We start from the raw sequence: 12258 nt of genomic DNA on the forward strand, positions 1-12258 counted from the left end.
TTGCATCAACCAGGGAAAAACATTTAATAATAATAATTAATGAAAGGTTACATTAACTCCCATGAAACTAAATAGTAGGAACAATATTGTGGCTTATCTGTATGATTTCCTAAACAAGTGAAACATGGTATGGGGGAGGTTGTGCTTTCCAGGGATAAGTGAATGTCAACATTGATCTTGTTTTGGTAACACAGCCTTCAACTGGCCCTTTACAGCATCCCTTCACCCCTTAAACTCCTCCCCCATACCATGCCTTCTTCTACTTATGTAATACCCTTCACCACTAGCACCTTACACCATTCAATTACATGTCTCTACAAAAGATGTGACCATTTGTGTTGTCACATGCTTACATGTTGGTTGATGTTGCCTTAATGTACAGTTTTGCACAAACACATTATGCAAGTTTGGCAAGTAGGTGGAAACATCCAGAGCAGTCCAGCTCTACTCACACACTCTGTTCTATAATCCATCCAGAGCAGTCCAGCTCTACTCACACACTCTGTTCTATAATCCATCCAGAGCAGTCCAGCTCTACTCACACACTCTGTTCTATAATCCATCCAGAGCAGTCCAGCTCTACTCACACACTCTGTTCTATAATCCATCCAGAGCAGTCCAGCTCTACTCACACACTCTGTTCTATAATCCATCCAGAGCAGTCCAGCTCTACTCACACACTCTGTTCTATAATCCATCCAGAGCAGTCCAGCTCTACTCACACACTCTGTTCTATAATCCATCCAGAGCAGTACAGCTCTACTCACACACTCTGTTCTATAATCCATCCAGAGCAGTCCAGCTCTACTCACACACTCTGTTCTATAATCCATCCAGAGCAGTCCAGCTCTACTCACACACTCTGTTCTATAATCCATCCAGAGCAGTACAGCTCTACTCACACACTCTGTTCTATAATCCATCCAGAGCAGTCCAGCTCTACTCACACACTCTGTTCTATAATCCATCCAGAGCAGTCCAGCTCTACTCACACACTCTGTTCTATAATCCATCCAGAGCAGTCCAGCTCTACTCACACACTCTGTTCTATAATCCATCCAGAGCAGTCCAGCTCTACTCACACACTCTGTTCTATAATCCATCCAGAGCAGTACAGCTCTACTCACACACTCTGTTCTATAATCCATCCAGAGCAGTCCAGCTCTACTCACACACTCTGTTCTATAATCCATCCAGAGCAGTCCAGCTCTACTCACACACTCTGTTCTATAATCCATCCAGAGCAGTCCAGCTCTACTCACACACTCTGTTCTATAATCCATCCAGAGCAGTCCAGCTCTACTCACACACTCTGTTCTATAATCCATCCAGAGCAGTCCAGCTCTACTCACACACTCTGTTCTATAATCCATCCAGAGCAGTCCAGCTCTACTCACACACTCTGTTCTATAATCCATCCAGAGCAGTACAGCTCTACTCACACACTCTGTTCTATAATCCATCCAGAGCAGTCCAGCTCTACTCACACACTCTGTTCTATAATCCATCCAGAGCAGTACAGCTCTACTCACACACTCTGTTCTATAATCCATCCAGAGCAGTACAGCTCTACTCACACACTCTGTTCTATAATCCATCCCACACGTTCAGACGCACGGCTCATCAACGGATTTCTTTACAGTGTCAAGCGTAGGCACACAACTCAAATAAAAAATCCCACACAGACACACATCACAATCAATCCGGCATCATAGCAGCCAGATAGTGGGAACAAAAGCCACTGAGTCACCATTCCACATTAGCACTGGGGCATTCTGATCCATCAGTTGAATTGATTTCAGATGATTCCAATGCTTCCCCCACATCCCTGTCCTCTGTTCCCTATGTTCTGGCCCTGCACCCTCCCTCCTCATACGCCCCTGCCCCTTGTTACACTTCCCCTCTCCATGTTGCAATGCATGCTAGGATTGCACAAGCACCCAAAGGGCTGTGTTGTGTCGAAATGCTGTGAAGCCTTCCTCCCTAGGGGCTTCTGCCTGTGGCCTATGGTCTGACTGAGCAACATGTTAATTTACTATTCTATTTAAAAAATCAAAATATTGTTGTGGAAAGGACTCTTGGTGCAGTGCGTAGGTCAGTGTAAGTCCCAGGCTCTGACCGTAGAGGTCTCTCTGCCAAGAGTGTGGGAAAATACCACCCTCATGCTGAGGCTGTGTAGACACAGCCATGAGGAGAGGACATTCACCAGGCCTCCCACCTCCAGACACGTGACGCCATTCATAACCCCACTCTTCTCAAGCTGAGTCATAGACATGGATGAGCCATAGATAACAGAATCCAAACCAACGCATTACACGTCTGCTCTTCACCAGGGGGAAATTACAGCGAGGAGGAGAGTGTACAAGAGTGTACACTTGTCAGCTACGAACAGGATCAATAAGTGATGGTTTGTTTTGTTTCCCTGGTTCCATCCCCCTGTACGTACAGTGCCGCTCTGATTTCGGCAACACAACAAAGAGCCGGGGGAAACTCTGGGGTCCAGTCGCACAGAAAGCCAGCATGGAAACACTCACTGATTAGCAGAGGCAGCTGGGGACACCCAAGCCAGAATGGAGCTGGATTTCATGAGATAGTTAAAACGCAGCGAGGGGTAGGAGCGGATACAGGACTGTGATTACAGAAAGATGGATAAACCAGTGAGAGAAAGACGGAGAGAGAGAGAGAGGATTTTACATTGTCATTTTTTTAGAAGACGCTCTTATCCAGAGCGTCTATTAGTTGATTGCATTGGCGGAGTGTGCATCATTAATCCAGATCTGTTTTAATAACTCACACAACAGCAGCATGGCCTCATGGTGACATCCTACATTTCCAAAATAAACTGTGGATCATGTTCTGTCCAGAAACACATTGAAACTGTATTTCTGAAATCTTCATATTGTTTGTGTAGGAAATCATTCTCATGGCAACTCACAAGCTAACTGCTTCAACACGCCGGGCTGCGGGCCCAGAACTGTTCTCTCCCCACAGTCTCTACATGCATGACAGAATACAGCACCAGGTTCGGCAGACACAGAAGCTGAATCTCAATTCTGTCTTTTGGTGTTCACCGTGTGTTCCGTCATCAGTATGGATGTGGAATTCATAAAGCAAACACAGACACAGAAGTTGAGTGTCCTTTTTCTTTAAGGGAGATTGATCGTCGGGCTATTGTCCTGTGAAGTGGATTGTAGAAAAGGATGAAAAGCCAGAAGAGGGCACGAGACAGGACACGGTGATCAGAGAACTTGTCCCCAGGCACCAGGTTGGGGATGGGGATACAGGTGGTGAAGTGGGCTGTGTAGAGAGGGGAAGGATAACCCAACCTAAGTGACACGTGGAACATCTGCATTCCACTGAAACTATGCAGACAATAACAGGTCCTTTTGCATGGTAGTAGGTTGTAGCTTGCAGGTATGTGTTTTGTCTTTAGTGTCATTAGTTTGAGGTAACTGTCATGTAATGTCTCAGCTCATACAAACAATTCACTGAACATCCAGTATCTGAACATTTGAGATCACAACAGTTTTAGTTAGCTAGCTAGTTAGGTTGCTAACTAGCTAGCTAACTAGCAATTAATTTACTCAGATATAATTATTTTCTATTGGAAGTTGCCAAACTAGAAGGCTTTTCGCCTAAATGCGGACATTGGCCCCTATTCACTTTTTATGAGGCTTGAAATCTTTGATTATACATTTATTATCTCTGCCTATGGCCTTGGCCTACATGCCTGACAGTATTTTATTTGGACAATAATGCACACTAAACTCTCCAACGTATGCACACTCAAGCAAAACACAGAAATGCACACAAACACATCCACCATCCTGCTCAATTCACAGTGACAAACAGTCAAAGAGATGGGTTCCAGGAATCCATGCTATCAGCTGTCAGCAGCCATGTTCTAGAGAGCATATGAGTGGAGAGAGTTAATCTCTCACACAATGTTCACACATTCGCAAGCAGGATTATTAATAGCAAATAAAAACTTTGTTTCCATAGTGACTGTTAGAGTCCATATGGAAAGTGTCTCCTCCTGTTGCCAAGACAACCAGCAGACGGTGAACTCGCAGCTGAGCAATGCGGTGAGACGGTGATCTTTCCAAACAAGTGCCGACGACCAACATATTCCTCAGTTACGCGTACATCAACCCTTATTGTTGAGTGGGATTCTGCTAAAAATTAATGGAGTGAGTATAAAACCTAAATCATATGAAGATTAAAATGGCCCAAATCAGATGAGCACGGAATGTACCTCAAGCCTTTCTGCTCACATGCACCAGATCCTTAGAATGACATGGAATCAATTTACTACATTATGTAAACGGTGTAGTCCGTGTTATATACATAATTCTAGAACCAACAAGGATGTGTGTATCTTGTCCTAATATAGACACTTCAAATACTGTTGGTCTGGAGTGGAGACGCCTTGAACAAACATCCTGTGTAGACCTAGTTACACATCATGGTTCAATGATTCAGAATCAATCTTCACTTAGGCTTTATTGTACCATGAGTGTCCCACTTAAGTTACATGGTGGTAAATTTATCTTCTATTTTTTGTCTACTACTATGCCAATGTTGAATTGGATGTAGGATTGAGTGGTAATGACAATATCAAAACATCGTGGCCTCTTAAAAAACCTGATAACTATTATTAAGTGGCATTGTAAAACGTCAAATATGAAATAGTGTGGGCAGACCAGAGATATGGTTATGTACTGAACATCTGTTTCACGATGAAAGTTGATAAAAAATAAGGACAAAACATCGTAACACTAAAATATATTAAGGGAAATGCACTCCTCTGTCCTCTGCACACGCTCACCCACACTAACATTCAGAGAGATGAGCCAGAGTCCTCCCAGCCTCACTGAGGGCAGGGAGACGCCGCTGAAAGGTTTTGTCCAGGGATTAGCTCATACTTAACTGTAGACAGCCAAACCCCTCACACCCAAACACAGAGCTGTTGATGGAACTAACTTCTCAACTGCTGACTTAGCTTGAACTTGTTAACATCTGGCTATGGGACCCTGGTGGGCCAGTGTTTATATGCAGTATGCATAATTATGTGTCCTCTGCCTTCATTGGAATACATATATGATCTCTTTCTGGAGAGGAAAAAAAGGTTTGGACTCTGACATTGCTTAGTGCTAATGCGTTTTGCTCTTGAAATGGCGTTTCTGGAGCTGGTCCAAGCATGTGTATGCTATGGTCTCTTCTGTCGTGACATTCATTTTTGGTTGCTGTCTCCTTTCTCCCACGCCCTGATCATCAGATAGGGCACCAGGGCATCTCTATGAAGTACTTCCTGGTGCAGAGGTCGTCTCAAACGTCCACATGCTGAGCAGCCAAACACTGTCACCAGGAAGTTTTTGAGACAACAGTGAAGTCTGCAAAACTGAAATGCTAAGTGCAGCACTTTATATTAGTGCTGCACATAGAGGAGATAATTTTGACACTGTGTTTTATTTGATGCAAGGCTAAAAATATCTAGCAGCCAAGACATCCACAGCCATGTCATCCTAATTATGTGCAGACACAATAGACAACACACTGAAAAAAATATTCAGAACAAGTAAATACATAATGAAGTATCTAAAGAAAAAGCTATATATAGGAAAGTGTAAAAGGTCCCCAGGCTATTTATAATTCAGGTCTATAAAGGAAGGCACATCAAGCAATCATGAAGACAAGCTCTGTTCAACACATTTTCCCTCTGCAGGTTTGAATACATTATCGCCTGTGCCAGCTAAGCAGACATGTATTAAGTAGACATGAAAGCCCAGACACACACACACACAGTGTCATTTAAACCATGGGGCAATTTTCCCAATAGGCTAGTAGAGCTGAGCATTAATAATGACCCTGCATGGGCATGTAGCCAAGTCCTCATCTAAGCTTACTCCCAATCTAGTCAGAGCCAAACACTTCTTACAAAGCAGGATATCCCCTTTCCCTTTAGGCTCCAGCAACAACTTTCTACCCACAAACAATGCAGCCTTACCAAGATAGGCCAATTCCAGAAGATAAAAACATGGAAGCAATTGATGCAAATGTTATGGATGCAAGTACCAAACAGATGCAAATTATCTCTATTTAGTAAATCCACATGAACTGTTATGGCTTTTTGTGTGTGCATACTAATAGTACTGTTAAGTGCACTATCAGGTCCAAATCTACATTAGAGCAACTTCTCCAGTTTTCAAATACATCTTAGAAGGACTTACGTTCCCAGAATCTCTTTGAAGTCGTAGTTCTCCTTAACGTCTGAGGTTTTCTTTTTCCAGGCATGGCCATCGTCACCCAAAGGCATCTTTCTCTTGTGACGGTCTGCTACAATACTAGGGGGTGAGGAGGAGAGAGAGAGAACTATGTTCATTCATACTCATCATTCTAACAGTTGACACTCTCTGGCAAGAGAGCAGAAGATAAAAAGCTCTTACTTTCTGGATGTGTGAACCAATACCTGAACATTTCTCCCAAAGTAGTCTTCTTTTGACCAATTCCAAATATTTGATTGCTCAGCATAGAACATGAGTGTTTTATTCTTGGTTCACTCTATATTGAATATCAATACAATGCAAAACCAGGACAGTAAGAGCGTGGATGACAGGTCACGTCATGGGACAGTTTGTTCCATATTTACCCCTGAGAACTATCAGAATGTCGTCCAGACAGTTGCACTCGGCAAACAGAGAAAAAAGGTATACCACAGGTCCTAGTCTCCCTTTTTTCCTGTTAAACCATTACCTCACAAATCCCTCTGAGAAGCTAGTATAAGCATGCTCACTAGTCTCAATATGCAACATTAAGGGAAGGTCACACTCTGTGTTACAGTTGCAAGGACCCTTGCTTCAGTGACTGTCACAATACAACTATTTCTGTAACTTTGAAAAAGTTATCAAAGTTATAATCAATACTATTGACCTACTTCTGGCTTCACACCTACCACATAATAAATTATCAGAATACAAAACGGTAGGTGTGAAGCCAACAAGTAGTTCAGGAATAACTGTAACACCTCATAGACAAACATCAAATTTATGAGGTGAGAGAGAAGGTACTGCTACAGTACTCTTAAATTACCAAAAACATTTAAGGCGCCCACACAAGGCCTCTGTGACAACTAAAATATCCCAGTTCCTATCAGTCCTCCTTACTCCTCTTCTATTCTCAGACACAGGATCATCGCCTGCTGTAGCCTGCTTGTCTGCCAATCTGTCAGTAAGTCTGACAGTCTGTCAATGTGTCGCTTGTAACAGTACCATTTCAGTTGTAGATATATAAGTTCAAGATGACAACATATCAAATGTTGTATGTTTATCTATAGAATTGTATTCAGCATTTATTTTACCAGGTTAGTCACATTTAAAATGCCTACCGTTTTTTGGAACTGGGGATTGAGGGTAACTACATTTGTCAACCAGAGAAGTGACTAAAATGAAATTGTTGCAAACCGAAAGCATGTATTTAACTGAAAATGGCTCCAGGTTATTGAGGTAAGGTACAGTCAGTACAGACAGTGGAAGTGATAAATCGCTTCCACTGTCCTCCAATGAACACCAACAGAAAAAGGCTAGCCACCCAGCTGCTAAGATGCAAACAAACGTGTACACAAATGTGCACACACACACACACACCCTTGGTGGTCAGTTCACTGCCCGCCCTTTCCTCTAAAGTTGGCTCCATAGGTGTCACCATGGAAACCCACTGGTAGAGGTGTGGTATCTGAGAAAACTAATTGTACTGGTGCCTAATATATAATGGCAGCTATTTAGCTCAGTGTGCTCAATGAAACACAATTATAATAGAGACAATTCCTGTGAAAATATTAAATAGGTAATTTCAGGGTAGTGGGAATAGGAAATACATACAATAGTAGATTGTGTGTCTAAATGGCAGTGGGACATTGGTTTAATAGTATAGCAGAGATAGATTTAAAGGTTCATGACTAAGATAATGGCAACTTGAACAGGACTATAAACCCTGGAATATGTATATACTGGTATACCGGTATATATAAATGTACTATGTTGGTCTAGTGTAGGTCTATACAATGATAGGTATTTCACCAGTATGTTGCCAAACAAATACAATTATCAGAAAAAAGCAATTAATTATTCAACCTGGTAAAAACATTCTGAAACATGTTCTAGCGTACAGCATTTTTAGAAGCACACATGATTTCCCCTAGCAGTAGTTAATAAGCAGGGAGCTTTAAATAAAAGGAACCAAGTTCTACATGAGAAATGATAGACCAGTATGCAAAGTGGTGTGCTTGAGGGAAGTGCCACTGTTTGAGGAAGTGTTGTCCAATGATTGACAGAGGAAGGTGAAGGGCATTTTTTTGATAACTGGGCTACTGTGGAATCTTACAAAAATCTAAAGTCAACAGTTGTTTTTACTCATTGTCTCCCTTAGTTTATCTGTGCAAATCTTAGGAGGGATGTTATCACCTGGTGTCATTGCATAAAGAGGAAATGATACAAGAGGAAGAGGACATTGCAGTGAGACTATTACACAGCAACTATCCCTTAATGTTGTACTCATGGTGAGCCCTTTCTCATTATTACACTAACGAGAAACAAGTTGTAGAGAGTTGCAGCAACGGTTTGAAGTTTCCTTGTTGTCATTTAAATAGACAAACCTCTGTCATATCCATTGGCGTAAGACATTAAATACACCTTTGAAATATACAGTAAGTCTTGCTAAATGACCTGGTCCAAGGCAATGCATACTCAATACATTGAGACACATTTGCAATGAGGCCACAGGCTGTAGCTGAACATGATTCGCTTTGTATAACTAGACAACACATTGTGCACGACTAAGACCAACCCATAACAATTATACCTAAGCATTGAACACAAACTACAGGTAGTTAAAACGAGCAAGGAGTTCAGTGTCAAAAACAAGCATAGATGCTTTAACATGGCACAGTGTAGGAATTAAGATGTGCACAGGAGCGAATAGGAGACAGGAGGGTAGAGTCTCTGTAAGTAGGAAGGTTTAAGAGAGGTACATGCAGGTACTGCTTTTGACAGACCTTAGAGAGTGAAACAAACATCTCCGTATGGTTGGTTAGATCATTTGCCTTCAGCGGGACAAGTCAAGATGCCCAACAGCGCACCCGGGAGCAAACAGGATCGAGCAGGATTTAGACAAAACAGGTAGGGGTAAGGTAGCTAACCATAACCACATTCCTAAGATCTACTTGACATGCAGCATTCACTGTTTGAAAGCAAGATCAAAACACTGTACTCACTGGTTTCCCATTGCTGTGCTGGGCAGAAGAAACACACACAGAGATGTGAAGTGGCTGTCTGATGTTGCGTGGAACTGTGAGCAATACTGTGAGTCCAGAGCTAAAGATCAGGGTTCCCATTTGAGATGAATTCAAGCCGCACACATAAATACACACACGTACACACATACACACACATATACATACACCCAGGAAGTTGGGTTTGTTCCAAATCAAACCTGTGTCTCCTTGTGTGTGTTTGTGTGGGTGAGCAAGAAAATGAGGATGTACCAGTATTGAGTTTTCACTGGTGTGTGTGTGTGTGTGTGTGTGTGTGTGTGTGTGTGTGTGTGTGTGTGTGTGTGTGTGTGTGTGTGTGTGTGTGTGTGTGTGTGCGTAATGCATATCACTCCCTTCCTCATAACAATCCCTCCTCCAAGGTATGACAGAGCTCTTGTTTTATAAAATAACATGGTAACAACATAATTATATCAACGTGTTCCTTTTGGTATGGTAGATTTTTATCAAATTGCATCTCTTAGGAACTCTACTATGTGAACATGAAGAAAATATTTCCAAAATGTTCTTTTTTTTATGCCAGTTTCCTCTTTTGACAGAAGATCCTGATGCCTGTTGCCTGCCTGTCTGACTGTCCAATCAGCTATCAAACTTTTTCATAAGCACTTTCAGAAAGGCCATGATAACTGATGTGAACTCCATGTTCCCCTCTCTCTCTCTCTCTCTCTCTCTCTCATTATGGCAATCTTTATCTTGTTCTCTCTCTCCCTTGCCCTCTCTTTTCCCTCCTCTCTATTTCTCCCATTCACTCTCTGTCTCTTTCCATCTCTCTTTCTCCTCCAGGCAGCTCGGAAGGAGACGACAGCTTATCAATTAATAAGCTCAGTTTGAAAGGGATTTGCTTAGTGTCATGGACACCGGTGCCCCAGATGAGTGGTATGTGTATGGTGTGTGATTGTTTGTAAGAACGTGAGAAACAGAAAACAGAAAGAAGGGGAGGATATCTGCATCTGAAGAGTTGAAAACTCCAGTCAGAAAGGTGAACCTCGAAAAATGACATGCAGAAGACTGTGCCATGGAGCAGAGGCATGGTTGTCCAATATTTGAAAACAATGTTAGAGAATAAACGAAAGAACGTCTCTAAACAAAACATTTACATCATATCTTCCAAGCCTGAAGCTTGTAGGCTACCCAGTTTGCTATTGTAGCCTGACCCATAGCTTAGCCTACTCGTAGTAGGCTACTCATGCTGTAGTTTCTCTTCGAATAGCTCTTTGACTTATCGTCCTCTTACCACTTACTGTTCATCAGTTTCTTTGACATTCGTTGATCAGACAGCCAAATATTATGAGTGATAGAGAAAGAGCCATCTGAGTTCGTGTTATGGGTAGTAAAGCCGGATATTTGCTGTTTATTTTTGTTTTAACACAGTTTTGCAGATTCAGTTAGCACACTAAAAAGTTATTCTCGTGTCTTACGTGCCAGTGCATTTCCTCTGATTAGCAAGCAAAACTATTTGGCTTGACCCCATATGGATGTTCAATTTATATTTTTTCAGCCGGGAAACATCCGAAACTGAACTGATAGATCATAACACATTTTAGCGTATAAATTGTTGGCTAACCCAGAGAAATATTATGCTCACCTGCAAATGTTACTGTTGTTCAAAGGTCGGCCAAGAGCGCTCCTTGTTCTGGTCTGTCTTCACAATCTGACTCCTAGCGCTTGAGGAAAACTGGACTCGACAATACTAGCGCTCCCCTGACGTCAGGGCGAAGGGGTGGAGACGAGGGGCAAGGCTTGTTCTGTTCAACCAATGACGACGGTGTGTTTGGCAAGCAGGTAAGAAGTTTCGTTTTGTTGAGGCGGGTGCTCCTAATTCAGTGGGCTCGTTTATGTCAAAAAGCGATAGGTAGGCTACTAACTTGAATATTGTCAGCCTTATTGTGAACTATATATTTTGTTCTTTTGTTACATAAGACTGCTCTAATTAACGCGTTTGTGTAGGAATTGTAAGTGGTTCAATGGATTCCCCACGTGCAAATAATTAGGTCATTTGTTTATATTGGCCAACATCAAAACTTACATCTACCACAGATCTAGAAACAGTGAGATACTAAAATAACATAATTGGACCAGTTTGCTGAAATAACGTTCTCCATAACACCCAGCAGTATTTTGATCTTGGTTTGCATTTAGAATTTTAGATGCTTTGTGCTCCATCTAGTGGCAAGTAGTTATCCCTACAGCGAAGTGACGCAAAGGATTGCGTTAACCCGCCTCTATGAGGGGCAGTTTAGGAAATAATTCAGACTGTCCTTACACAAACACATATGAAACACATACACATTCACATATGAAACGTTCACACACATTCATACTACTGAAAACTCACATCCACATATGTGAAATGCCCGCATCGACACATAAGAACAGCATTCACATTCACATGTGAAATGTTCACACACGCATCCATAGTGTACTGAAAACTTACATACACAGCGAGGTGGTTATTTTCATATTCGAAATTCAACATTTGTTTCACATTCGGGAAACACTAGTTTGCAGCATCGCGTGAGGGACCGTGTTTAAATTACCCATACAATTTTGTAAAATGATGACCTTTATAATATTTTTATGAATATAAAACCTCAAACGGACACCAGAGTATTCAAACAATGTCTGGTATACTTCCACAGACTTTACTTTTTCAATTACGTTTCAAACAAAATGATAGAAACTCGCTAATCTCAGTCAGATGGGTGAGCAGTTAGGGAATCGGGCTATTAATCAGAAGGTTGCCAGTTCGATTCCCGGCGGTGCCAAATGCCGTCGTGTCCTTGGGCAAGTCACTTCACCCTACTTGCCTCGGGGGGAATGTCCCTGTACCTTCTGTAAGTAGCTCTGGATAAGAGCGTCTGCTAAATGACTTAATGTAAATGTAATCTATGAAAACTGTTTAATCCTCGCTAATCTTAATAACTTCATGAAAA

At 41.9% G+C, this 12258-nt stretch overlaps 1 protein-coding gene across 3 annotated transcripts in view; it reads right to left on the reverse strand.

Moving 5' to 3' along the window:
* Positions 1–11402, reverse strand: part of camk1b (calcium/calmodulin-dependent protein kinase Ib) — a 28909-nt gene extending 17507 nt beyond the window's left edge. Inside the window, exons 1-3 of one of the 3 annotated variants that reach the window (XM_062470090.1) lie at positions 10911–11402; positions 9269–9281; positions 6231–6344 (exon numbers count right to left, since the gene is read on the reverse strand). In XM_062470090.1, the coding sequence (XP_062326074.1) occupies positions 6231–6344; positions 9269–9279 (125 nt within the window). In that variant the 5' untranslated portion in view covers positions 9280–9281; positions 10911–11402. Of the gene's footprint in view, positions 1–6230; positions 6345–9268; positions 9287–10910 lie in introns of all 3 variants that reach the window. The other 2 variants (XM_062470081.1, XM_062470097.1) reach the window with 2 other exon arrangements.
* Positions 11403–12258: the final 856 nt, after the last annotated feature.

This window comes from Osmerus eperlanus, chromosome 1 (genome assembly GCF_963692335.1).
Source record: "Osmerus eperlanus chromosome 1, fOsmEpe2.1, whole genome shotgun sequence".
NCBI classification, from domain to species: Eukaryota; Metazoa; Chordata; class Actinopteri; order Osmeriformes; family Osmeridae; genus Osmerus; species Osmerus eperlanus.